The following is a 26,174-nucleotide window of genomic DNA, read 5'->3' as shown; positions in this document are numbered from 1 at the left end:
ACCCCTGTAACTCCTCCCTACCTGGCACCTGTGGGACTCGCCCCCTGCTCCTTCTTCTGCAGGAGCTGCAGGAACTGGAGCAGAAGCTGGAGGAGCAGCTGGTGCAGCAGGAAGTAGCCGAGCAGCGCCGGGTCCTGGAGAGGTGGCAGAAGTGGACGGCTGAGGGGCCTGCGCTGAGCGAACCTGAGGAGATGGATCCTGAAAGGCAGGTCTCCGCCATGCTGCGGCAGGCCCTGAACAAGGGCCAGAAGCTACTGGAACAGCATCAGCAGAGGTAAATGGGTGGATCACAGCGAATGGGGGAGGGGCCTCCGGGCCTCTCATCTTTCTGCCTTAAGTAGATTCCCATGAGGTATGTCCGCTTTCTTCCTTCTTTTTTTTTTTTTTTAAGTTTAATGTATTTTACTAGCAAACTTACAGGAACAGCACAGAAAACAGACAACATTAAAAACATGTACTCGCATGTAGAACAACTCAGTTAGAAAGGTCTAGTAAATGGATGGAATCTACCGGATGATAAAAACGCTACAAACACCATTTAGTTGCCGTTAATACGAAATTTACTTATTTTTAAAAAATCCAAATGCTGGTGTTGTCCAGAAAAATTTTAACAGGCTTATTTATAATTGTTATAAAGTTGAACTGTTGAAATGTGTTCACTGAAACATTTTGCTTGCATTAATGCTTTACATCTTGCATTTATATTAAAAATTCACACACAAATGAACATGGAGAAACTGCCAATACCTGATTCTGTCCCCTATGTTTACACTCACAATCATATACTTAGGTGCCTTTGACCCCCATGGGAAAAATACCTAACATTCAAAACTACTGATAAAAGGAAGAAGAGGGGAAAAAAATTTTTTTGAGAATAAAATGTTTTCCCTCATAGTGGACTATTAAGTACGTTCCCCATGTATGCCGCGTGCTAGCTGGACATCTTTTGGCATAATTGTTACACGTTTGGCATGGATAGCACACAGGCTGGTATCTTCAAAAAGGCCAACCAGACAGGCCTCACTTACCTCCTGCAAAGCACCAATAGCTGCGCTCTGGAAGCGCAGATCTGTTTTGAAGGCCTGAGCAATTTCTCGCACCAGACGCTGAAAGGGGAGCTTGCGAATTAGAAGTTCAGTGGACTTCTGATAGCGGCTGATTTCACAGAGTGCCACAGGGCCAGGCCTGTAACGATGAGGTTTCTCCACCCCTCCAGTAGAGGGTGCGCTCTTGAGAGTGGCTTTTCTAGCCAGGTGTTTCCCGGGTGCTTCACCACCGGTGGATTTGCGGGCAGTCTGCTTTGTAGGAGCCATGGTATGGGCACCTCCTTACTTACCCCCTTCTCCTTAGGCTGGAGCTCAGCAAGGGAGAGGCGACGTGGCGAAGGCTGTGAAACCCACTTTTTTCCTTCTCAATGTCTCCTATAATGTGTGCTTTTAAACTTTTTAAAAACTTTTTTTATAATTGAGTGTGTGTATACATGTATGCCTGTGCGTGTATAAGCCCACAGCACACTTGTGGAGGTCAGGAGACACGTTGAGGAGTTGGTTCTCTGCTTCTACCATGTGGGTGCTGGGGATTGAACTTGGGTCCTTTAGCTTGGTGGCAAGTGCCTTCTTCACCTGCTCAGCTATCATCTCAACAGGCCCTTTCAAATCCCCCACACCCTCCATGTGTGGTTTCGGTGCACAGCCTGGCAGTCCTAGACTCACTCTGTAGACCAGCTGGCTCTGCCTGCCCCAAGCGCTAGGGTTAAAATGCACTACCACGCCTGGCTCCATTTAAACTTCTTCTCAAGAAGTCACTAATTTACAAGAAGTTGTGAAGAGATTAGAGAGAGGTCCCACATGTCCCCGCCCAGCTTCCCTACCTGGTAGCATCTTACTCCATCCTGGTGCAGCATCAGAGCTGGAAGGCAGCTCTGTTCCGACTCCACCACGCTGCAGACCTTTAGTCCCTGCCTCTGTAGAGCTTACACATTACACAGATCCAAACCTTGTTCATCCTCTGCTTGTTTACTGCCAACATCGGACAATTCACTCTTGCCCGTGACATTCGGCGCTTCTGGAGAAACGCCGTTCCTTGTAGCTCTCTGACTCCCCACTGTGACTGTGGTATCTGTGTGTAGAGTAGCAGATACAAACTGTAGGCGGCCCGCATTGGCTGGGTTTTTAGAAATACACAAATTAACTGGAGGAAACACTCTATTTGGTTTCTGGGTGAGCAGATTACAGGGATGCTGAGTTTGTTTCCTGTGTAAACAGGACACTAAAGTGCCATTTCATTGCATGGAATTAACCAGTGGAGGGACTGAATGTCTGTCATGGTGGGGTGTTGATTTGATCTAGGCTAGGGCTTTTAATAGATCGTAATCATCATCGTCGTCATCATCATCATCATCATGTTCTCCTGCTCCCTGAAAGAATCTGCAGGAGACTAGGGTTAGGTTTGAGTTGGTACCTGCACAAATGTTGAGTTGTGATAGCCAGTGAGACCATGGGGGTGGATCCATGGCCTCCCCTTAGACACAGAGCCCGCATTGGGGTTCAGCAAGCCTCTTGTAGCAGGGTACCAGCTGGCCTTGCCACCAGAGCAGGCATGTCTGTGGCCATCTGTGGATGGTGCAAAATCAGGTGTGGACCCCAGGTGCTGGCCTCCCTGGTTCTAAGCAGGAGTAACAAGACTTGAGCACCCGAGAACCACAGAACCATCCCCATTCAGCTTACCGGAGCTCAGCTCCTCCATTGGCCTCCCGCGCTCTGTAGGAAGTGGTCCAGGTGAGGAGGGAAGGCTAGCTCCCCGGCCAGTTTTTCCTTCTTCCGCTCCATCCTCCGTCAGCTCTCCCCCTGGCCGGGCTGGACCTCTGGGTTTTCTCTTCACTCCAGAATGAGACAGGAGCAGCAGAACAATGCAGTGCTGGAAGATTCTCTGGGAAGCATGGAGGCCGACACCATTGCCAGCCTCTGCAGCCAGGTAAGAGACTTGACAAGCTGTACTTGTGGTGCTTAAAGTCCTGGTACTGCCATCATGTCCTGTTTACAGGGGGACCTGAGATGGCTGCCTCCTTCTGTTTACAGTGCAACAGCGGTTCTCACAACAGTTCTTTGCCACAGCAGAGCAGGTAGACTGGAAATCCTCATTTCCGGTCTTTGCTCTCCCTGCTCAGGAACTCTCTCCACACATAGATTCGTCAGACTCTCCGTGCCCCTGCCTGGCTTTGCTGGACATCAAATGTGTCCCGTTCCCCTCCAAGCCTTGTCTTGAAAAAGCCCAGGGAAGGAAGGGGAGGGCTCTGATTGGCCAGGAGGCCAACAATGGCCACTCTGCAACTGAGAGGAGAGGCTTTAATCCGGTCCGGGGGTCCTGGTAGCTCTTGGATAACTCTTCACTCTTTTTGGGTGGGGGGTTTGGTAATCCCCTGTCTCACCTCCAAAATGTTGGGATTATAGTCACGTGCAACCACACAGGGCAATCCTGGCTACTGTGTCCTCGCCAAACCTTTTGCAACAGTACTAGTATTCTCAAAGAACAGATAAGAATTTGAGGCACCAACAAAAATAAAGACATGACCCAAGGACTTAGCACTGGTTTTAGTGACCCGGGGTACACAGCGCAGGCTTTGGGGAGTACAGAGCTGGCACATTTTAAAGCTTTTTATCTTGAAGTCATTTTGGCCTGCTGGGGTATGGAAAGTCACAACATCCACCTTTTGTTTCTGGTTCCCTTGGCTTTGCCTTGGGAGCACATCAAACCGGGTACACAGCTCTCTGTCCTGTTATCGCCGGAGATTCCTGTAACCACCACACAGATGCAGAACTGTCCAGCCCAGCAGAGACCTCCTTACATGTCATTTCACAGTCGCTGGCACACTCAACACCCCCAAACCCAGCAGCATGGACCCCTTCTCCGTCTCTCTCTTGTCTAGCTACGCCACTGCAGCCACAGCACCGTGCGGCCTCCACGGGATTCCTCCAGCTCAGCAGCCCTTCCTTTCTTGTTGCCATGTGACCTTTCATGTGTCAGTGGAGCAGTGGCACTAGTCATCCACCCATGTAGGGATGCTCAGCTTTACCCAGAGCTTGCTTTATCCAGGGGCTCCCCAGAAGCGGAGCAGGGGATCAAGGAATATGCCTGATGTGGCGATGTAGGCTGGGGCTCCTGCGCTGATTTTCGGGCTCCGCTCAAGTGAGCTGACTCAGAAGGGGTGGGTGAGCTGTTAGAGACATGGTGCCAGGGCTGCTGACCAAAGTCATCTTTCTGACAGCCTTGTGAGTTCAGAATGTTTCCAGGCTGAGCCACTGAAACATTTATCGCCCCCAGGACAATGAAAACCTTGAGAGTGTCATGAATTAGATATTGCTGCACAGCATGTCGAGAGGGAGCCAGGGCTTGTGTTCTTCCCTTCTGTGTTCCCCTAGGGACTGAGGTTGGTGTCATACCTCTCAAGGATGACAATGGTGCCAGGGAGCACTCTATTGCGACTCCTGAGTGTGGTGCTTCCAGTGGCTTCACAGCCTCAGCTACTGGCCCTGCTGGATGCAGTCAGTGAGAAGCACTCAGACCACACAGCAGAGAATGAGAACGGTGGTGAGCAGGCACAGGCAGAGCAGTGCAAGAGGAGGTGAGCTTTGAGTGGGAGAGGGGGAGGGGTGAGGGAGGGGAGGGGTGAGGAAGGGGAGGAGAGAGGAAGGGGAGGGGAGAGGTGGGGAAGGGGAGGGGAGAAGGAGGGGAAGGGTGAGGTGGGGAAGGGGAGGGGAGAGGGAGGGGAGGGGAGAGGAAGGGGAGGGGTGAGGTGGGGAAGGGGAGGGGTGAGGTGGGGAAGGGGAGGGGAGGGGAAGGGGAGGGAAGAGGGAGGGGAGGGGAGAGGGAGGGGAGGGGAGAGGGAGGGGAAAGGAGAGGGAGGGGTGGGGTGGGGAAGGGGAGGGGTGAGGTGGGGAAGGGGAGGGGTGAGGTGGGGAAGGGGAGGGGAGGGGAGAGGGAGGGGAGGGGAGAGGGAGGGGTGGGGTGGGGAAGGGGAGGGGAGAGGGAGGGGTGAGGAGGAGTGGGGAGGGCTGGGGAGGGGAGAGAAAGGGTGGAGGAGAAGGGGTGGGGTAGAGGAAGGGTAGGGTAGGGATTAGGGTACGTGCTGCCTTGAAAGTCAGGTTTGACCCTCCTAAGATACAGAGGAAAAGGGTGTTGCACACGGACCTTCCCGGCTGGCCCTGCTGCTCAGAGCTAAAGTCTTAGTCGACCTGAGTAATTGGTCCAGTACTTTAGATTTCTATTACAAACTTCCAGGCTTCTGAACATACATTCCTCTAGGGCCATGAGAATATTTAGTATGCATGCCATTAAGAAAATATTAAAAGTGCATAGTGAGAAAAAGAAGAAAGTATTGGTGGTTTCCCTGATTTTGAAAAAAGAAAACATGACTATTAGCATTTGGTTAGATTTCTTCTCTCGAGGCACGCTAATCTACCAAGTTCTGTGACTGTGTGTGTACATCTGTGGTCGTGTCTACTGAGGTGTGTTTGTGCATCATGCACTTGCATGTATTTTCTGCCTGTATTTATGTCATTGATTGACAGTGGGGCTATGTTCTGATAAATGGATTAACTGAAGGAATCTTCGGTGGGCAGTGTGACTAGCATACCTCAGTGTGTTCAGTGTCTGGGTCCTCCACAGGGCTCCCTGAAGAGTGTCTCCTGTGGCTGATAGGAAACTTGCCCCTTCTAAAGCCTGCACCCAACAAGGTGCCTGGAGAAGGCCGGAGTTCAAAGTTCAAATTACCATTTCTGAATGTCTGCTGCTGTCCCACCTTCACAGAACAACTGTGAGCAGAGCCATTGTAGGTCAGGGCGGACAGGCTCATGCCGGGCATCCGTGAGCACGGGGCCATGCGCACACACACTGTCTGCTCTTCAGACCTTGTAGCAGAACGAGTCTCCTTTCTCCTGCCCGGTTCTTGTGTCACTAGCTGGACTGAATTTTCTGCTATTTTAATGAATCTAAACATGCCTCCCACTGAATGTTAGCTTTGGTGACTTCACCAACAGTGTGCTATAGTGGGTGTGACTGCCTCCTCTCTGGGACTGGGGCCCATTTTCCTCTTCTAACAGACCTATCCTCAAGGGCTTTAGAGTTATGGTTAGGGTCTGAATTGAGTTAGGAAAAGCTCCTGGGAAGACAAGGTTGGGAGACGATTTCCAGAAAGTCTGAAAGCCCTGAGTTCCCTCCTTGGAATGGAATGGGAGAAACAACTCCTGTAGAGTTGAGTTGTTCTCAGACCACAGTGTGTCCTCCTACCATAGCATGCACATACATGCAATGTGCGTGTCTATTCTTTTAAATAAGGAAAACCGGAAGCATGGTGTAGAGGCAGGTTGGGGAGCTCTCAGAAGTGACACTGGAGAATAGTCTATGGGAGCCATACCACACACGAGTAAACAGATTGAAAATTGTAGAAGACCCTGTGTAGAGCCCCAGCCTCAACCAGGATCCTTAGGCAGCTAAAGTGGGTAGCTGGCAGCTAGGAAGCTAATGATGTGTCCAGAGTGTTCCGGAGCTGCTGTCCCGAGGAAAATTACTTTCCTGATTAAAGGAGCTGTCTCTTCTGAATCAGTCATACATTGACTCAAAGGCTTAGGTTTGCAGGAGACAAACTGAGGGGGCTGTGGTGAGCCATTGAGGACAAAGGCAGGGCCAGGGCAGGAGTTTCAGTGGCTAAAAGAGCTGTCTCAGTGCCGGGGACTTTAGCACAGTCACCTGAGTCAGATTTGGGTGAATTCTGAGGGGTAGGTGTGAGCACAGTAAGAAGCTGGAAGATGGATATAGCTGGATGACTGGGAGTGGTCAGAGGATGACCGTGTGTTCTGCAGCCTGGGTATGGATGTTGTCTGAAGGCCGGATGTGAACATGTCAGAAGGCCAGGTGTTAGGTGACAGAGACAAGGCTGTGACTCTTGATTCTGTACCTCTGGTCTCTACATACTCCATTCTGAGGCCAGCGAATCTCCAAAGTTGTGAAAGGATTGACAGGAGGTGCTGGGCCCTGGAAGTCTGGGACATCTGTCCTGAGATGAATACGTACCTTCCCTCTTTGTCCTGACTCCTTGGTCAGGCTCTGAGGGCGGAACCATCACTCTTGGGACCCTGGAGCCTGCTCATCACATGAGTTTGAAGTTTTGGGTTTTAAGTAATAGCAAAGCTGACAACTAGGAGAGAGAAGGTGTCCAGAGGGATATGTGGGGTCCATAAAAGATCCAGTGATGTCCATTGCAGGAAGGGCAGCCATGGGAATGCTTTCTGCCCAGGAGGTAATGGACTCCTGACAGTAACTGTCCCCATGGCTAGCTGAGTAGGTTGGAGCACAGTGACAGACCTCTCTCAGTTCTGTGGGATGCTGTGCTGTTCTTCCTCTGTCCCTCCCTTCAGCCACCTGGAGTTACAGGTGGCCTCCAACACTGGCCATCTTCCAAGCCTCCATGTTCGAATCTCTATACCCACAGCACACCTCCACACTCTGAGTGTGTCCCCATGTTTTTGGCACTAGGACTCTGTGGAACATAACTGTCTCTCTCTCTCTCTCTCTCTCTCTCTCTCTCTCTCTCTCTCTCTCTCTCTCTCTCTCTCTCTCTCTCTCTCTGCTCAGCTTGTCTCCACCTGATAGATGTCTGTCACCACCACCCTCCAGGCAGGGATTACCTGTGGACCAGGCCTGGGATTGACAATGAGCAAGTCTCTCAGGGTTCTACTTGGCATCGAGCAAGCCACCTCGGGGATGGTGCCAGACAAGGTTTTTGAAAATCGGATTTGATTCTTTTTAAAACTGTAACCCCTTCCTTCCACTTCAGAAAACACCAGGGCTGGTGGAAAGCTTTGGACAGCAGGTTCAGAGCAGATCTTGTGAGTCAAGGACTGGAGAGGATGCTCTGGGCCCGCCGGAGGAAGGAGAGGTGAGGAGCTGGGGAAAGGCCTCCTGGGGCATGGCCAAGTGACCAGAGAGGGGATAGAAGGTGGGAAGTTCTTTCCCAGAAGACAACATGCCTTTGTTCTTGTTCTTAGTTTAAAAGCTGAAGACAAGCCTATAGCTCTCAGTAGGAGAGTGTTCTCCTAACATTTATTAGCGTTTTAATTACTGTATTTATTTTAGCGAATAGCAGGTTTTAATGAGATATAGTTAGGAAAAGAATAATTCCTTAGAGTTCTTCAGACCTTACTATTCCCAAAGCCCTTTAACTTCTTGCTGCCATAAACCTTCCAGACAGTGGAGATGATAAAACGGAAGTGTAGAAAGGCCTGATGCAGAGGCCCAAGGCTACAACTGGGGAGGGGCCTGCTAGCCAGGGGCTTGGGGCTGTCACCCTCCTGTAAGTCTGTGAGCTCACAGGTTTGCCTTCTCCTCTAGGGCCTGTCTCTTGGCTGTGATCTGTGCACACCTAGATCTCAGAGGGAAGGGAGAGCCGGGGCATTTCACATTGCCACAGATCACAGAACAAGGGTCTCCTGTAGTTCTAAATAGAAGGGATTAGAAAAATGTCACATTAGGTGGAACGCTGGCCTAAAAGGTGATATTCCAGGCTGAGGTAGCAACTGAGTTGGTAAGGTACCTGCCATGCATACAGGAAAACCTGAGTTCAGATTCCACCTCTCCAGTAAAATGGCTGGTATGGGTGAATATAAGGCCAAAACTGGAGATGCAGCGGCAGGATTGCTGGAGTCAGAGGCTCACTAACCCAACCTTGATGAGTTCCATGTTCAATGAGAGACCCTGTCTCAAGATACAAGGGAGAAAGGTGACTGCAGACAACACCAGATGTGAACCTCTCTGACTCCTACATGCATACACACATGTGCACACACCCAGAGGAACATGCAGACATACCACATTCATGCACACACAAAGTAACATCATTTGCTCACACACCAAGAAAGCTGTAACCAGCAACATGGCTGGTTTAAAAAGGATTGCCCTCTGGTTACTTGGAATTGGTGGCTGTCCAAGCCCTGCCCTTTATCTCAGAGTCAAAGATCTTGTCATGGTAGTCTACCGTTGAAAGCATGGGATCACTGATCATAGATTGGATATCAGAAAATAGCACTCAAGAAATAAGAGCAGGATGTCAAGCAATAGAGGTCAACCCAAGTTCAGACCAGAAACAGCATTGGATGGGCTTAATTGTAAGGTGTTCGCCCTGCACCTATGCTGTGCTGATGCTATAGAGTGGGTACCAGTCATGAGAGGCCTTGGTCCCAGTCTCCAGCATAGAGGTGTGCCCCTCAGAAAGGGCCAGTGAGCCTTCCAGGGGGTCCTCATTGATATGGCTTCTCACTACAGTGCTTGGGTTGCGGTAAATATTAAATGGATGGCTAACCTTTTATTGGCCCCCTGCAGTCTCACTCCTTGGATGCCACTCTAGTGTGGAGACAAGCCCACGGACTCTGTCACACAGTCCTCAAGACACCCTCTCCACTCAGTTCCCTTCCCAGGCAGTTCACCCCGTCCACCCTGTTGCTTCTGTCACAGGTGGATATGACTGCCCAGGGGTGTTCCTTTTCTCCACCATCCGGCACAAACATGACTCCAAAGCCTGGTAGTTTATCAAGCAGGTTCATATATTAAATCCTCAATCTAATAACCCTCTACACAATAAGCTTACATCCAATGGGCAAAAGATACAAACTGCCCTTCTACATGAAATAAAAAGACCAATAGAAACCCTTAAAAATAGCAATAACAGCCTCATCAAGCTAGAGATAAACCAAGAGAGATATAAACATCTGCCTTCATTTCCATTTCTCCCAGAATCTCTCTCCTCTCAATCTCTGCTGCTTCCATTTTCCTATCCCCTTTCCTGCCCATCCCTCCACTGTCCAATCACATATCACCTTAACATCAATCTGCATGCTGGAGGGAACTCTGCTATCTCCATTGGGTAAATATCTTTAGGTGACAGGCTCACACTATATGGTGGGCCCACAAGACTTCCAAACCTTTCACACTACACGCCCAGCATTTTCTTTCTTCCTCTCTCGGCCTGGGGTTTCCCATGTAGCTTTCAGGTGCTGCTCTAGCACGGGACGTGCCTCCACGCCTCTGCCATGATGGTAATGGACAAAACCTTTGAAACCGTAATCAAACCTCCAGCTAGATGCTTTCTTGTATAATGATTGTCTTGGCTATGGTGTCTCTTTACAGCAATAGAACAGTGACTACAACATCACTCTTGACAGGACTGGAATTTGGTTCCCAAAACCCACATAGAACAGCTCTCAACAGCCTGTTAACTACAGCTTCAGGGGATCCATTGCCATTTTCCAACCTACAGGGGCAGTACACAAACACGGCACACAGAGGAGTACACAATTAAAATTAAATAAAATAAATGACACTTATTTGGGGTCTGAGGACCTAAAGCAGGGTTCTCCTGGGAAAATGTCAGAACATCAAGAAGAGTCAGAATGGCCCTAGAATGCAGAATCTGACCTTTTTTCCCCCCTCTGCAGCATACTGAAGAAGATGTATGTTCCTGTCCAGGAGAGGGTGATGTTCCCTGGGAAAGGAAGCTGGCCACACATGTCTCTAGAGCCCATTGGAGAACTGGCGCTCATCCCCATTACAGGGGTAGACAAGATGGACATATTAAACACGGGAGAAAAGATCTTTGTATTCAGAAGCCTGAAGGAACCCGAGATCTCTTTGCGTGCTCCTCCCAGGAGGAAAAAGAATTTCCTGAATGCCAAGAAGGCCAGCAGAGCCTTAGACTTGGACTGACCCAAGGGGAAGCACCAGGGAGTATCTCAAGACAGGGGCATCTTTCCTTCGGCCCACTTGGGTGTGTCTGTCTGTCTGTCTGTCTGTCTGTCTGTATCATACAGCTTGCAATATACATACACTTGTAGCATAGACACAGGGCCACACAAGTCGGCTCTTCGGTGCACAGGTCCAGACTCTGGTGCCACAGGACACAAACATACCTTCCTTCTAAGTCCATATTGCTGAGATCTTGAGGGGACCCACCTCACCCCACCTTCCTCACACAGACCACTGCCTGTTGCTGGTCCCCACCCAGTTTATATGAGGAAGGTGCAGCTGTCTGTTCTTATGATGTGTGCTACATGCTCTGTTTCTTTTTCATAAAGGGAACTTTAAAATTTGATGTATAACAGTGGGCCTCATTTTTGCTTTGCGTGGGGGCATTTTGGGGTGGCTTTCATATGTGTTTTGGCTCCCCATGCTAGGCTCCTTCAGAAAGACCCAGCCTTTCCTACAGAGGCCCAAATGTGCCAGCCCTTCCTTGTATTGCCAGTTCAAGGTAGGGTCATTCTTCTTATGTTACAGTGAGGATATTCAGAAGAAGTGGGGCCCTAAAGCTGATAAATAGTAGAACAAGGACTCCTGGTCTGTGGCCTAAGACTTGGTCCATTCTCTAGGTCTTGGTCAATGGACTCTATCTCTGCAGATATTGAAAAGCCATCTCCAGCCTTCAGAGTTTACACAGACCTATGTGTGTCCTTGGTGCTCCCGTGCTCACGACACTGGTCAGACCTTGCATGTCTCTTTGGGGCAAGAAGTTAATAAAAAGGGAATCCCATGATCACCAAGGGAAGAATAGGCCATTGATGATGCTTCTGAACTGTAGCTATGCCCCCTACCCTGGCTTCCTTTAAGGACTCTTAGCACTGATAACTGGCCACAGTACCATCCTAAGGAGCTAGCCAGCCACATCACTCCGTTAGTAGAGACACTAAGGGAGCAGTTAGAATCCCAGAGAGGGCTGATTTTTCTAGTGGGTAAAGCATAGGCAGAGGAGGAATGATTTTCCCTTTGTGATGATGAGGCTCAAGAGTAACTGTGGTCTCCCTTGTATCTTTAGGCATCCCAGGGCTGTGGGCCACAGTACATCTGGGAGACTGCACCCAGTGATGTGGGAGCTTCCCATTGCTGGAGGGACTGGGAAAGTCTGAGGTACTTCCTTCATTCTGTGAGGGCCAGAGCACACCCCAATGCTCCCTGCCCCACCACAGCTGTTCAAAACAAATTTCAGGCTTTCTACAATCCCACCATCAATATTTCACGATGCGCCTTCAAAATAAAGGGTTCCTATATTGTCTTTAAATCTTTAGCACAGTGCATGTCAGTGACTGGCATGGGGAAAACAAGATTTTACCAGGAAGAAAATTCAATTCAAATGCTAAGTTTTAAATAACACTTTATTAGACGTAATGAAATATGTGTCAAATATCTACCTAAAATGATGCTTGAGAGAAGGAGGGTCTGTGAATCTCTCTCTCTTTCTCTGTCTCTCTGTCTCTGTCTGTCTGTCTCTCCCTCCCTCCCTCCCTCCCTCCCTCCCTCCCTCTCTCTCTCTCTCTCTCTCTCTCTCTCTCTCTCTCTGTGTGTGTGTATGTTTGTTTGTGTGTGTCTGTGTGTGAGTGCATACACATCATCTCCTAGAGCAGAAAAACAGTGTGTGGACAATAAACCATTATAAACACAGAGAGCATGGCATTTCCTAGATATAATCAGTAGAAGCAGATAAACAAATGGAGCCTTGGGCCACCAGCTTAAGGACCAAGTACTGCAGCCAACGCCTGGAAGCTCAGCCCCTTCCATAAAGTGTTACTGAATGTGCACAGAGTCCTCCCCGTCCTCGAACACACTTAAACTCATGTCTATAAGACTTGGATGTCTAATGTGATGGGGGTGCTAAAACCGTCTTAGTCGGTTGTGTAGGAAATAATGACAAGGAAAAAAGCCTTGTGCATTCAATTCAAATGCAACTGAAATTATTTTAAAATCCGCACTTGACTGCGTTCCTAGATACAAAAACTCAGGCTATAATGGTTTGACTGAAGGTAGGAAATGAAAATGAGGCATAGAGACAGCCAGGCTGGGGCAGCTTCTTTCATAAGATTCTTTTAAGGCTAGGACACAGTGCAATGGTTTAATGCTTACCTCTCTTTTATCAGGCCTTGGTTTCCATGTTTAGTATAACAGAAAAGAGGGGATCCCATTAGTTTTCTGTAAGCGTGATACATGTGTTGTTTTATTAATGGCCCCCTAGGCCTCAGAGTTCAGAACCAAAGTTTCCCATTCACTGCTGGTTCTGACACCTAAAAAACGTGTCTGACTCCAGGCTTTTAATTCCACCTCCTGTGGCTTTAATGTCCTTGTCCATTCATTTAAATGCACTGAATGACTGGGTTTTAAATAAGACTTTATTAGCTATAGTGAATTAGATGCTAAAGGTATACTTACAATGATGTTCTGTTCCCTGAGGTAACTGGAAACTGTCACCAAGTACACCGGTTGAGGACAACATTTGAAAACATGGAAGTGCTTTGAGTCAAGAAGCCCAGAGGCAGAGGTGGTCTTAGGTGACCAGTGTCCCCCAACAGGCCTGAACTAGGGCTCTGCATGCCTCAGGGACAGGCTTGGGGGAGGGGCTGGATAAGCATTTCCACCCTAATCACTATGGCTGAGACAGCTCCTCTGAGGCACTGAACAAAATGCCTGCAACCCCCCAATACCCACGGGACACCAGCCAGTGGCTGCCTGGATAGATACTTGACAGGCATTCTATAATATGCATTAGGTTTATCACTGCTTTCTAGCTTCTTAATTATGCTGATGAATAGTTAATGGCACATGAAGCTCGGGTAAACAGCAAGTAACCAGTAAGAAAGGAGAGCAGAGGAAATGACCACGGTGGGGTCAGTGTCTGTTCAGGGAAAGAGGGAACCAAAGATGGGAGGGAGGAAGGACAACCCACCTCTTAAAGGTTTCTCCACAAGCTAACCACACAAACACAAACACACCATCTCCAATTTCATTTTCTTATTATGCAAATAACTCTCTCCCTCTAGTCAGGGAAACTAGAGAGATAGCAGGAGCCTCCTGGGAGGCATCTTTTGCTCCCTGGCTCCTGCTATAAATTTGCCTGTGCTGTTTTGAAGGTCAGTTAATACCGTATTCCCAATTGTTCGGTTCCCTAGATTTGAACTTCCTGGGGGTGGCGATCAGGGGTGAATAATGAAATGGAGTTAGTCCTAGATCGAATGAATGCAAGCCTTAGGAAGCCTTGCAGGTGAAGCTGGCCTCACCCTTTCCTGGTGGAAATGGCATTTGACAACTTCCTGGAAGGAGAAGGTTGCAAGACTATGGCTGCCTCTTTCTGTCTAACAACTTCACCATTATTTCTGGCTACAGTCTTGATTTCCTCATGGCTAGGCTAACCTGTGCAACCTAGCAGCCTCTTCCTGGCTTCTCACTTAAAGCCCCGCAGTTTCAAACTGTCTCCCTCCCTCCGAGCTGGCACTTGACTTCTGCTGTTGGGGAAACTTAGGTTCTAAGTCCTGGTTTGCACGCCTGGTTTCCTGTGGCTAGCGGTCATCACAGCTGTTTGTGTCCCTCATCCTGGCCCTGCAGCCCAGGTGCTGTGCAGGGGAGAGCTGGACTCCAACATCGCTTTCAGGCCATCTGGATAAACAGACATCCTTTGCAATCACTGTACCACTAGTCCTGGGCTCAGGTATGAGTTTACCCAGAATGCCTGGCAATCTGAGACCCAGCACATGGACCAGCCCAGAGTGGGCTTCCTATATATTCTCTCCAGAACATGCTCTAATCTGTGTCTTGCCTGCTCCTCTCTCTTTTCCAGAACCTGGTCTTCTCCATTGTTTTTATTGAGAGCATGTCTCTGCCAGCCATGTGCCACCATGGGCTCTGGATGCTCAGAATCCTCCCAACTCAGAAGGAACATCAGACCCTCTAGAGCTGGCCTCTGTGGGCTTCAGAATTGCGCCAACTGTGGATGAAGAGGTTATTTTTAGAGACAATATTTGAGACCTCTCTCCCTCTGCAGTTGTGTCATGGAGACTGGAAGCCCTGTGTACTAGCTGCTACTGCCTGTTTGAAGGAGTTAGTGGTAGGCAAGAAAATGGTAGAGGAGAGATCCTTGTTTGCCCAGGAGTTCACCTACCTCAGCAAGGTGACATCATTGTCACCATTGCTTCCTGTCTTAGTCAGTGTTTCTATTCCTGCACAAAACATCATGGCCAAGAAGCAAGTTGGGGAGGAAAGGGTTTGTTCAGCTTACACTTCCATATTGCTGTTCATCACCAAAGGAAGTCTGGACAAAAACTCACACAGAGTAAGAAAATGGAGGCAGGAGCTGATGCAGAGGCCATGGAGGGATGTCACTTACTGGCTTGCTTCCTCTGGCTTGCTCAGCCTGCTTTCTTATAGAACCCAAGACTACCAGCTGAGGGATGGCACCACCCTCAATGGGTCCTCCTTGCTTGATCACTAATTGAGAAAATACTTTATAGTTGAATCTCATGGAGGCATTTCCTAAAGGGAAGCTCCTTTCTCTGTGATAACTCCAGCTTGTGTCAACTAGACACACAAACATCACTATTAAGCCTCAACCCTTACTTTCTTATTCATCTCGAAGATCTAAATAACTTTAAAAGTCCCACAGTCTTTACAAATTCTTACATATTAAAATTTCAATCCCTTTAAAATATTCAATCTCTTTTAATATTTAACTTTTTTTTATAGATCAAATTCTTTTAACTGTGTGCTCCACTTTCTTCAAGAGGGAAAAATATCAGGGCACAGTCACAATCAAAAGCAGACACACAAATCTAACCAACACACTTCCTCTGGTTTCTGTAGGAGATCTGGGTGCTATTCACATGGTAAATTCTGAAAACAGGGACTTGCCTGTAAATTTGTTCCCAGCACTCCTTAATGACATTGGATACAGAACTCCAGCCCTCAGAGCCTCGTTTCCATAATTCCAGGATAGGACTCATATCATAATCAAGGAGAATAAATACTCAACCACAGTAGGAGATCACCTGGGGGGCAACCTCTCACCCTGTCATGTTGTAAGGACCCCAGCTCTAGGTAGAGAGCCCAGTTCTCATCCTGTGTTCTACTTATGGACTCAAAGGACTTTATATAGAATTTAACTGGTGTTGCCTCAGTTTCCCCTTCTGCATCACCTCCTTTAGGTTGGATTACATTTTATTGCATTAAAGATAAGGACAGGAAATTGGTATGGAAACATAGACCTCAAAGTAAGAGGATTTTTAAAGGATTGTTCGGTGGTTGCCCATATCCCATCCCCCCAGGGACACCCATGCATCCTACCCATGCATCCTGTAGATGTTATAAAACACATAATTCCAATCAGTATTTTCATCTGAGGAGACAGGCTGTCATATGCATGAACACTTCAGAGCATTTTTAATTATCAACCTCACAATTTGCTGTGTGAACATTTATTGAGCTCCTACTGTGTGTCTAACCCCCAGCTCAGTGTAGATGCTTAAGCTGTGTTTTGCATCACAGTGGTATTGAGGAGAGCCACTCCTCTTGGGGGGTGGTGACTCTAAGTGGGTACTGAAGGTTGTTAAAGTCACTGCTGGGACCTAGGTCAGGCTAGTAGTAAGATTTTTTTAGTTCTTATAATAGTTTTATTGTTTCTTTTCTTAAGTTCCCTTAAAAAAAGATTTGCTTATTTATTTTATGAGAACACTGTAGCTGTCTTTAGTCACACCATAAGAGGGTATCAGATCCTATTACAGATGGTTGTGGGCCACCACATGGTTGCTGGGAATTGAACTCAGACCTTTGGAAGAGCAGTCAGTGGGTACTTTTAAATGCTGAGCCATCTCTCCAGCCTTACTATTTCTTCTTGTGTTTATTTTCCTGAAAATAAGCAAAGATGTTGGTGAAGAGGGTGATTTTTCTCTTCAGTTGGCAGATGTTGGACATTCCCCCCCTCCCTGCTCTGGCTGGTTTTCAAAAGGATTTTCAGTGAAGTCACCAACCAGTACCTTGGTATATAATATAAACACTGGACAGAAACCTTGGAGACTCTACACCATAGTCTTACTCTACCCAGGCCCGAGGTGGAGCACTGTCCTCATGACTTGCAGAGCAGCTGCTGCGATTGGTGCAAATACAAACCTTCATTTTGCCTGTATGTGAACAGCCCGCTGCACGAACGGGCATTTACTTCCTGTTCAGCTCGCTCAGCCACCCTGTTGCACTGCCTTCCCTAGAGCTGCTATCCGAGACACACTCAAATACTTCTCTTTTTTGTTGTTTATAGTCTTCACTTGTTACTGCGTTTCACCTCCCTTCCCTCCCACACTCTCTCCCTATCCCACCTCCCCTTCTCTCCGGATCCTCCCCATTTTCAACTTTCCCTCACAAAGGGGCAGGTTTTCCAGGGACATCAACCTAAGACCACATAAGAAGCTATGGGAAAACAAGGCACATGCCACCACACCAAGGCTGAGTGAGGCATCCCAGTAGGAGGAAAAGAGTCCCACATACAGGCAAAAGAGTCAGAGACACCCCATCCCATTATTAGGATTTCCATAAGAACAGCAAGCTACTCAGTCATACATATATTCAGAGGACCTAGGTGGGACCCCTATAGGCTCCCTGATCTCTGTGAGCCACCCACCATGTGTCCCAGTTAATTGATTCTTTGGGCTGTGTCCCTGTGCCCTCTGGTTTCTCCAATCCTTCCTGCCCCTCCTCTGCAGGACTCCCCGGCTCTGCCTAATGTTTGCTGTGGTCTCCATCAGCTGCAGGATGAAGTCTCTCTGGTCTCTTTGATGAGGATTCTGTTTTTCTGCCTGCAGAATGTGCTGAGACCAAAGACATTTTCTGAGTGGCCCTTTATCGCCTATTTTTAGTAGAAGTGACTGAGGTGGTCGCATGAAGAGGCAGTGGCAGCAGAGACAGCCGATCTATGGTGGAATGGCGTGCTGAGCCACAGAAGAGATAGAGCACCTAGCTGCCTGTGTGGTCCTGGAGATCAGCCAGTGGATGGGGGCCACAGAGAGGGTCGTCACTGGATCCATACAGTCCTGGAAAGAAGCTAGTGAAGCCAGGCAATTAACAAAGCTACAAAGGAAGCAGATGCTATATGGACAGGTGCAAAAAGAGGTGGACCCGAAGATCAGAGGACAGCATCACCGCCGCCACCACTGCCACCACCACCACTACCACCCCAGCAGCAGCAGCAGCAGCAGCAGCAGCAGCAGCAGCAGCAGCAGCAGCAGCGTGGAGGCAGCTACCTATCAAGTTGTGACCATTGTGGAGCAGTCACAGCAGCATAAGGCCACTAAATAGTCTGAAAGTGTGGCAGGGTAGAAAATGAGAGGGATGGAGTCTTAGGGTTTCTATTCCTGCACAAAACATCACGACCAAGAAGCAAGTTGGGGAGGAAAGGGTTTATTCAGCTTAGGCTTCCACATGGCTGTTCATCACTGAAGGAAGTCAGGACTGGAACTCAAGCAGGTCAGGAAGCAGGAGCTGATGCAGAGGCCATGGAGGGATGTTACTTACTGGCTTGCTTCCCCTGGCTTGCTCAGCCTGCTTTCTTATAGAACCCAGGTCTACCAGCCCAGGGATGGCACCACACACAATGAGCTGGGCCCTCCCCCCTTGATCTCTAGTTGAGAAAATGCCTTACAGCTGGATCTCATGGAGACATTTCCTCAACTGAGGCTCCTGTCTCTGTGATAACTCCAGCTTGTGTCAAGTTGACACAAAACCAGTCGAAACAGATGGTGATGTTATGGGTCTGGTGTTGCTTGGAGATTCACCATGACCATGAATAAGAACAGTCCTTTTATTTAGGTACTGGCATCCATGATGGGGGTCAGTACTGTACCTGAGATGTAGTTCCTACCAGTATCAGCCCAGGGCTTATAAAGGCAAAGCCCAAAAGATAACATGTATTCTGCCTACATATAGACAGGATCTTATTGTAACATATATGTCCTGCAATTGTTCTAGTCATTTTTCTGAGCAGAGTAAGCTTGCTTACAAAAGCAGAATTGGCAGTTAGTTTTATGACCTACTATCTTGCTAAAAAGCAGATTTTACAAGATCAGTCAATTTCAGAAGAGTTTTCAATGTCTGCAGAGAAAGGGAAGTGAGATGACCAGGGTGAGTGGCTTACACCTTTTTGCTTTTAGGTCTCCCAAGCATAGTAAGTCTAGACCTTAGACACAATGCTGACCACCACAGTGAAGGTAGGAAGAAGATGAGGCAGGGCTCTGGGCTGAGGTTGTGAAAAACCAGTGGACACTGGGAGTATCTTAGAAAGCTGCCAAGTCTTCAGGGTCAATGGGCTCAAAGTGCTAAGGGATCTCAAAACCCAGTCCTACACAGATCTGGATTGTCTATTGGGGGTTCCACTACCTGGGTCCTACAGGGGACCCATGACACTGAGGATCCACTTGCTGCTGCCCCTGTCTGCCTACTGCTAATGTTGGCTGTGGTAAGATGCCTAGAAACACAAAAGCTGCCCAGGACCAGCACAAGCAGAGCTCTGTACTCCCTTACCCAATGCTACCTGGTAACAGGGAGAGCGCTGCCTGGGGCTCCAACACAAAGAGTTCCTGTGGAAGCATGTAGAGTAACTAGTTGCCTTCTACATCACACACTGCGTACACAGGCTGAATGACCACGCTGTACTTGCAGCCGATCATTACAACCAATTCAAACACTACGAATCATGACGAACAACCGAGTTAAAAGCAAAGCATTTGTTCTCAGCCCTGAAGGAGCTTCCAGTCCACAGGGGTCTACAGTTTATAGTCTATATGGTCTACCAGTGAGGGTTGACCCACTGTACAATGTGAAAAATCTTGGAGACAGAAATGACAACTCTTTCTTCATTCTCCCCATGCCAAGCTATTAGTGTGGTAGGTTGAGGAGAGGGTATCTTTCAAGGCTGCTGTCTAAGTCAGGGTTTCTATTTCTGCACAAAACATCATGACCAAGTTGTGGAGAAAAGGGTTTATTCTGCTTACACACCCACATTGCTGTTCATCACAAAAGGAAGTCAGGACAGGAACTCACACAAGGCAGGAAGTTGGAGGCAGGAACTGATGCAGAGGCCATGGCGGGGTGCTGCTTGCTCAGCTTGCTTTCTTATAGAAGCCAGGACTACCAGCTCAGGGATGGTACTACTACAATGGGCTGGACCTTCCTTCTTGATCACTAGTTGAGAAAACACCTTACAGCTGGATCTCATGGAGGCATTTCCTCAAAGGTTGTTCCTTTCTCCGTGATAACTCACGCAGTGTCAAGTTGGCACAAAACCAGCCAGTACAGCCATATTGGTTGGTGCATGCCTCTGAAGTAGATAGTCACAGCAGGCTGTCCCTGCTGTACTCCTGAATTATGGGGACATGTGTAGCTGGCCTTAGGCATAATGGTCCCAGAGAGGGTTAGCTGATGTTCCATGTCCATGCAGGGAGGAGGCAGAGGAAACTAGCGATTATGCTCATGTGTGTTTTGGAGGCAGATGGGAATGCCCCGGCTTCTGTGGGAGTTCTGGAAGTGCAGAGGGCATTTCCACTTGCACAGAGAGAAGTCACGGCAACTTTCGGTGCTGTTTGGTTTGTGAGTCTCTCACCCAAAAAAATTAACCTGGATGGGAACGTGACAGCCAACTCATCAATGATAGCAGTTACAGGGCTGCGGCATCATCTGCACCAACAGCACTGACAGCAGCATGAAGTAATAATCCTTAGGGACAGCAACAGTTGCAGCAGTAGCAGCAGCAACAGAGCAGTGACCACAGGGCAACTGTTGAGAGTGTCGAGGACCACAGACACAGTGGCAGAATACACATCGACAGTGTCAGCACCGCATCAGTTACAGGGACTGCAAAAACAGTAACAATAGCACCCCCAATGACAGTACCCCCACCAGCCCCTTCTGGAGTGATTCTCCCCAAGCAGTGACCCCTAGCGGGACCAGAAGCCTCCAGCAGCAGTCTGTACCCCAGCAACAGAGAGCTCCCAGAAGCATCCTGCACCCCACAGCAGCTTGCATCCCAGCATCCTCCACTGCTACTACCATCTCCACAGCCATGTCTATGACAATTTTCTTTCCCTCAGCTCCGGTTTAAGTGCCTTCACCTTTCATTATCTCCTATGGCTTCTGCATTACTTACTTGTTGCTCTAATATAACACCGTGACTCCAAAACTGCTTATAGGAGAATTACTTTCTACTTAATGGTTCAAACCACCATACCTCCTAAGACTTGTCTGAAAAAAAAAAGGGGGGGATAGACTGGATGAATTTATACACACAAAGCATTCATAATTAGATAAAAGGGAACTCAGAAAAGTTAGAAACCTATTTAGTTAAGGTTTCTGTGACTAACAAAGCACTAACCAGAATCATTTTGAGGAATGAGAAGCATATTTGATTTATAGGCTACAGTTCCTCACAAAGGGAAGCCAGGAATGGAGCTCAAGGCAGCAATCTTGAGCAGAAAGCATGGAATGGTACTGCTGAATGGTCAATGTTGTGACTTGTTCAGATTCCCTTCTTATACAACCCACAACCAGCAGCTCAGAGGTGGCACTGCCCACATTAAACAAACAAACAAACAAACAAACAAAAAGCCCCAAAGGACCTGTCTACAGGCCATTCTGGTGGAGACATTTTCTCAGTTGAGTTACTCTACCCAGATGACTTCAGCATGTGTCAAGTTAACAAAGCAAGGGGTTCTAACCCAGGATTTTTGATTATCTGTTGCATACCTAGGAAAGCCTTTAACTTCCCTGCATCTCAAGTGTCTTAATCTTGCAATGACAAAGTATTATGATTTTCACATCTGTCCCCAAGGGCTGTGAGATGAGGCAATGCTGAGCTATTCATAGGCTCCGGTGGGGTCACTTGGGTGGGAAAATGTCTTGTTAGTTCACCCTTAGGGTGCTACCTGAAGGGTGAGGTCTCTGTTTCAGCTCCCAGCACCCCCACTCCAATTCTCCTCTCTCGTCTTGTGGCTGCTCTCAGAAGCCATCAGCAAAGCTGGGACATGTGAGAAAGGGGACCTTTCATCCTGTGAGCTTGTCATCTTCAGTTTCTCATTGATGTCAGGTTCTGTTTTCTTGGGGAAGATCAAATGGAAAACAATAAAAGGAACCCTTCAGGAGCTCAGGGAGATCTGAACCACTGTTCCTCGTCCATGACCCAGTCTCAGGAAGATGGAAGGAGGGGTCTACTTGGGTCTTATTTGTGGTGCTCTGTATGTTTGTAGAACTGGTAAGTCTCCAAAGGCAATCCCAGAGCTGGCTGTCCATCTACCTTTCTGTGCAGGCACTTGTTGTTCTGGGGATGAAGATGGTTTCTGGTGTTTGAGAAGTGGAATACTAGAACATTCCCTGACTGCCGTGGTATTTCACGCTGCTGCACATTACACAGTGGCATGGAGTGGGCAAGTTGTAAGGGGTAGGGATTGACTTTGGTTCCTGGTTCTGGAGTCTTAGGTCATAAGCAGACAATTGACCATGGCTTTCACACTGATGGAGTCCTTAGGTGGCACAACTTATCCAGGGTGGCTTAGTCTTTCCCACATAGCTGAGGCTTGGAACTTGCTACACAGCCCAGGTTGGCCTCAAATTTGAGATCCTCATGGCTCAGACTTCCAAGGACCTATTTCTCCTCCCCTTCCTCCTTAATGTCTGCAGGTCTTTAGCGTGTATGTGTGTCTATGTACTATGTGTGCTCCTGGTGCCTGCAGAGGTCAGAAGAGGGCATCAGATCCCCTGGAACTGAAATTACAAGTGGTTGTAGGCCACCATGTGAGTGCTGGGAATCAAACCCAGGTCTTCTGTAAGAGCAGCCAGTAAGTGCTCTTAACTGCTGTGCTCTCTCCATTGACCCCATTCTTGTCTTGAAAAGCTGTCAACACTCAACCATAGGACCCACCCCAATGACTCCATTAATTCTGATCACCCCCCAGAGGCTGCACCCCTAAACATCACCAGACTAAGTTTTCTCCCTCTACATATCTCACAATGGGACCCAATTTCAAAAATACTCAGCATATTTACATGTAAGGGGGTGGTTCTGATGCTCAGGTCCTGTTTCCCAGTTGGTTCTTGATCTGCCAGTAAAGAAAGCTGGGGGCCAGATTTTGGGCTGAAGGTACAGGCAGAAAAAGACAGATACAAGAAAAAAGAGGAGGGGGTTTTATTTATCTATCTATCTATTTATTTATTTATTTATTTATTGCCATGCCTTGGAGCGAGAAGAAGCCAGCAGCCATGTGAGGTCTCAGGAGGACCTGGGGCCTGTGACCACTACTACAGCTGGGTAGTCAGCAATATTTGGCAGGGGTTAGGTGGGACTATGTTGCAGTAAATATTAAAAATAATATGGTTCAGTCTCTTTATTGGTCCTGAGGTCTCACTCCTCAGGCCCGGTTTTAGTTCAGAGCCACATGCACATCTGGCGCCCGGTCTGAGCCTCCACCATGGCTCAACTTCTCTATGCAACTCCCTTCCCTGGTGGTTCTTTACTGCCTGTTCTCTGCCTCTGTCCCAGGGTGTTTTTCTACCCCCAAATTCCACATAAGTTCAACTCTACAGCTGATAGCTTTTCATTCAGGTTTATATATTCAACTCTCAATCCACAAACCCTCTACACAACAAAATTGCATCAAATAGACAAAGATACAAACTGCCTTTCTATATGAGGTATTAGATCTATAAAATCCTTAATGTTCATAGCTTTTTAACACCAACCAATCCCACCTGGGTCTAGCTGGTCCTTGGGAAACTCCCTGTTGCCATGACCTCTCCCTCTTCTCTGACCTCTCAGACCTCTCACCTCCCTCTCACCACCCAGTCACTGGCTTTCCTTTATTTTACTAATTAAAATGGGAAGATTCAAATGAAGTCATCTCTTGAGTATGTGACTAGGCAGCCCTTCTTGGGGAAGTAGAATTATCATTAAAATACAAACAGCTTTAGGACAATCTACAGGACTAGCCACTGGAGTTTAGAGCATGTGGGAGGAGCAGAGATAAAAATATTATTAAGGGAATGCTTTTCCTGGTGGGCGATAGTAGTGCCCAGTAATCGTGTCCTAAGGCAAGTTGAAAAGGAACAAACTGTGTGTGTCTTTTGTCCAAGGATTCAAGGGAAGCTGGGAGGGTTCTGGTAGCATGCTCAGTTCCTAAAGCAAAGGCAGGTAGAGCAAATGGACTCCAGAAACGCATGAGTGAGAATATGATCTATTCTCCTCCATAGGCTTTATGATGTCAAGACTGTTTGGGTTGTTTCCCAGTGTTCTTTTATTAGCGTTACACCATCAGGCCTTCCCCCATTAGTCACAGTCTCCTAGAGCCTGAGCTAAGAGTTCTGCGGAAACAGTTGATTTGAAAAGTGTTCCTAAAAAGAGCCAGCAGGGAGTCTGTGAACATGTCGGGAAAGATGCTGAACAGGTGTGTGACAGCAGGTACCGGCCAGTCCCCTGTGAGCAAGTGTGTGACAGCAGGTGCTGGCCAGTCCCCTGTGAGCAGGTGTGTGACAGCAGGTGCTGGCCAGTCCAGTGTGAGCAGGTTGGTGACAACAGGTACTGTGTAGTATCCTTGAGCAGGTTGGTGCTAGCAGATGCTGCAAAGTCAGTCTCCTGGAGCAGGTATGGAACAGCAGGTATTGTCTAGTCTTGAGGCATGTATAAGGCAGGAGTGATAGCTCCAGCTTTGTGTCACTTAAAGAAAAAGTGTTAGGGTATTCGACATCTATACTGTTCAGCTTTTGGTCCTCAGTGTGTACGAAGGCAGCAGCTGAGGCAGGAAGTTGCTGTTCCAGACTAGTGTCATGAGACTAATCAATCATTTTAAAGGCCCCTCCTTGGACACGGTCAAAGCTAAGCAGCAGTGGTATTAGGCATGACCAAACACCTCGTGGCAGGGCAGGCATGGTGACTGGTGCATAAGGATAATGGCCGCATTTTACCCAGTCAGGAAACAGAAGAGCACTGCTGTTCAGCCTGCTTGCTTGTTTTCCTCTTTTCTTTTATAAAGTCCAAGACCCTAGCCCGAGGGGTGGAGCTGCCCACTCCCAGCATGAGCTGTCTATCCTCAGTTAAACCAATCTGAAGACTGCCTTACAGATATGTACAGAGGGGTGTCTCCTAGATGATCCTAAAGCCAGTTGGGCTGACAACAAAGCTGGATCATCACAGTGGTCCTGGATGGAGTGAGATAGAACAAGGAGGAAGTACCTTTAGTTTCTCTCCAGGTGTTTTGTTTTGTTTTTTCAGGAAAAACATTTAATTGGGACTTGCTTACAGTTTAGAAGTTTAGTCCATTGTTATCATAGTAGAAAGCCTGGTAGCCGGTGTGCTTTTACAACTATGAGTAGGTACATAATCTTGGGCGTCGTTAACCTTCCCTCATGCTGAAGCAGGAGAGTGTAACCCACGTGCTCTACAGGCTTTCCCCTTCCCTCCCCCGGTTCCTTAGTCCTCTTGGTGTCACCTGTGGTTTGACATCAGGAAGGCTGCCAATAAAGAGAAAACCATTTAAATTTCAAGTCCTTGGGGTTCTCAGGCTGCTCCCAAGGCCCTTGCCCCTAATTTTGAGCCTGCCCAGTGCACTCAACTCTTTCAAGAGGGTATTTATTATATTAACTCCAGTGTCTCCACATTCAAATCTGCCCCCAAGAACTTCATGGTGTTCATATAATTTGCCTCCTAAGCTGGAATGGCCATGGCAAAGGCAGGTATAAGCTTTTCCCCTTCCGTTGATGTGGTTCCCAGAATCCCTTAGTAAGAACAGTTGGCTGGCACTTTGCTAGTCTGCTAGTCTTTTTCTCTTCCGTTTTCTTTTTCTTTCTTTTTAAATCCTATAATAGTACATTATAGATAAATGTAGATATTAAAAAAAAAACAAAAAAAAACAACTTCACTGTCATGAACACAAACTGAGGTTTTCCAGGCAGGGCATAAGCTGAACTCAAAACAGGAAATAGAAATTTCCAACAGGGTATTAACAGTTTCCATTCATCAGCCATACCGACGGTGCAAATACAAATGTGGTCTAAAATGTACATACTCTCAAGCAACAACCTACAGCTTTCCTTGTCCTTCAGGCTAAGAAATGTCAATGCTTAAGGGCCAAGCAATACCAAATGCATAGGCTTCAAAAACTACCTTAAGTCGGGAGGTCCACTAGCTTTAGCTAAAATATTCAGGGACGCTGATGAGTGACCACATACAATAATGTAAAGTACATAGTTTTGCAAAAGAAACTTTAGCGGGAAGATTCTGAATGGATCTCTGGAAGGGTATCCGTTTAAGTTATCAGCCATTTTGTTTCTGCCTCCTTTGGGTGCACGGTCTA

The 26,174-nt window shown here is 47.8% G+C and overlaps 1 protein-coding gene across 1 annotated transcript in view; it reads left to right on the top strand.

Annotated features, from left to right (window-relative positions):
• The window catches only part of EVC2 (EvC ciliary complex subunit 2), a gene marked incomplete at its 5' end in the record, with an annotated part of 81,094 nt that extends 69,928 nt beyond the window's left edge, over nt 1-11,166 (top strand). Inside the window, 5 exons of the mRNA XM_080922750.1 lie at nt 63-274; nt 2,886-2,973; nt 4,419-4,621; nt 7,832-7,933; nt 10,485-11,166. Of these exons, the coding sequence (XP_080778876.1) occupies nt 63-274; nt 2,886-2,973; nt 4,419-4,621; nt 7,832-7,933; nt 10,485-10,752 (873 nt within the window). The 3' untranslated portion in view covers nt 10,753-11,166. The remainder of the gene's footprint in view (nt 1-62; nt 275-2,885; nt 2,974-4,418; nt 4,622-7,831; nt 7,934-10,484) is intronic.
• Between the last annotated feature and the right edge of the window lie 15,008 nt (nt 11,167-26,174).

Source organism: Micromys minutus, assembly GCF_963924665.1.
Source record: "Micromys minutus genome assembly, chromosome: 1".
NCBI classification, from domain to species: domain Eukaryota; kingdom Metazoa; phylum Chordata; class Mammalia; order Rodentia; family Muridae; genus Micromys; species Micromys minutus.
The sequence above is the reverse complement of the archived record's forward strand: the minus strand, read 5'-3'. Positions and strand labels throughout refer to the sequence as shown.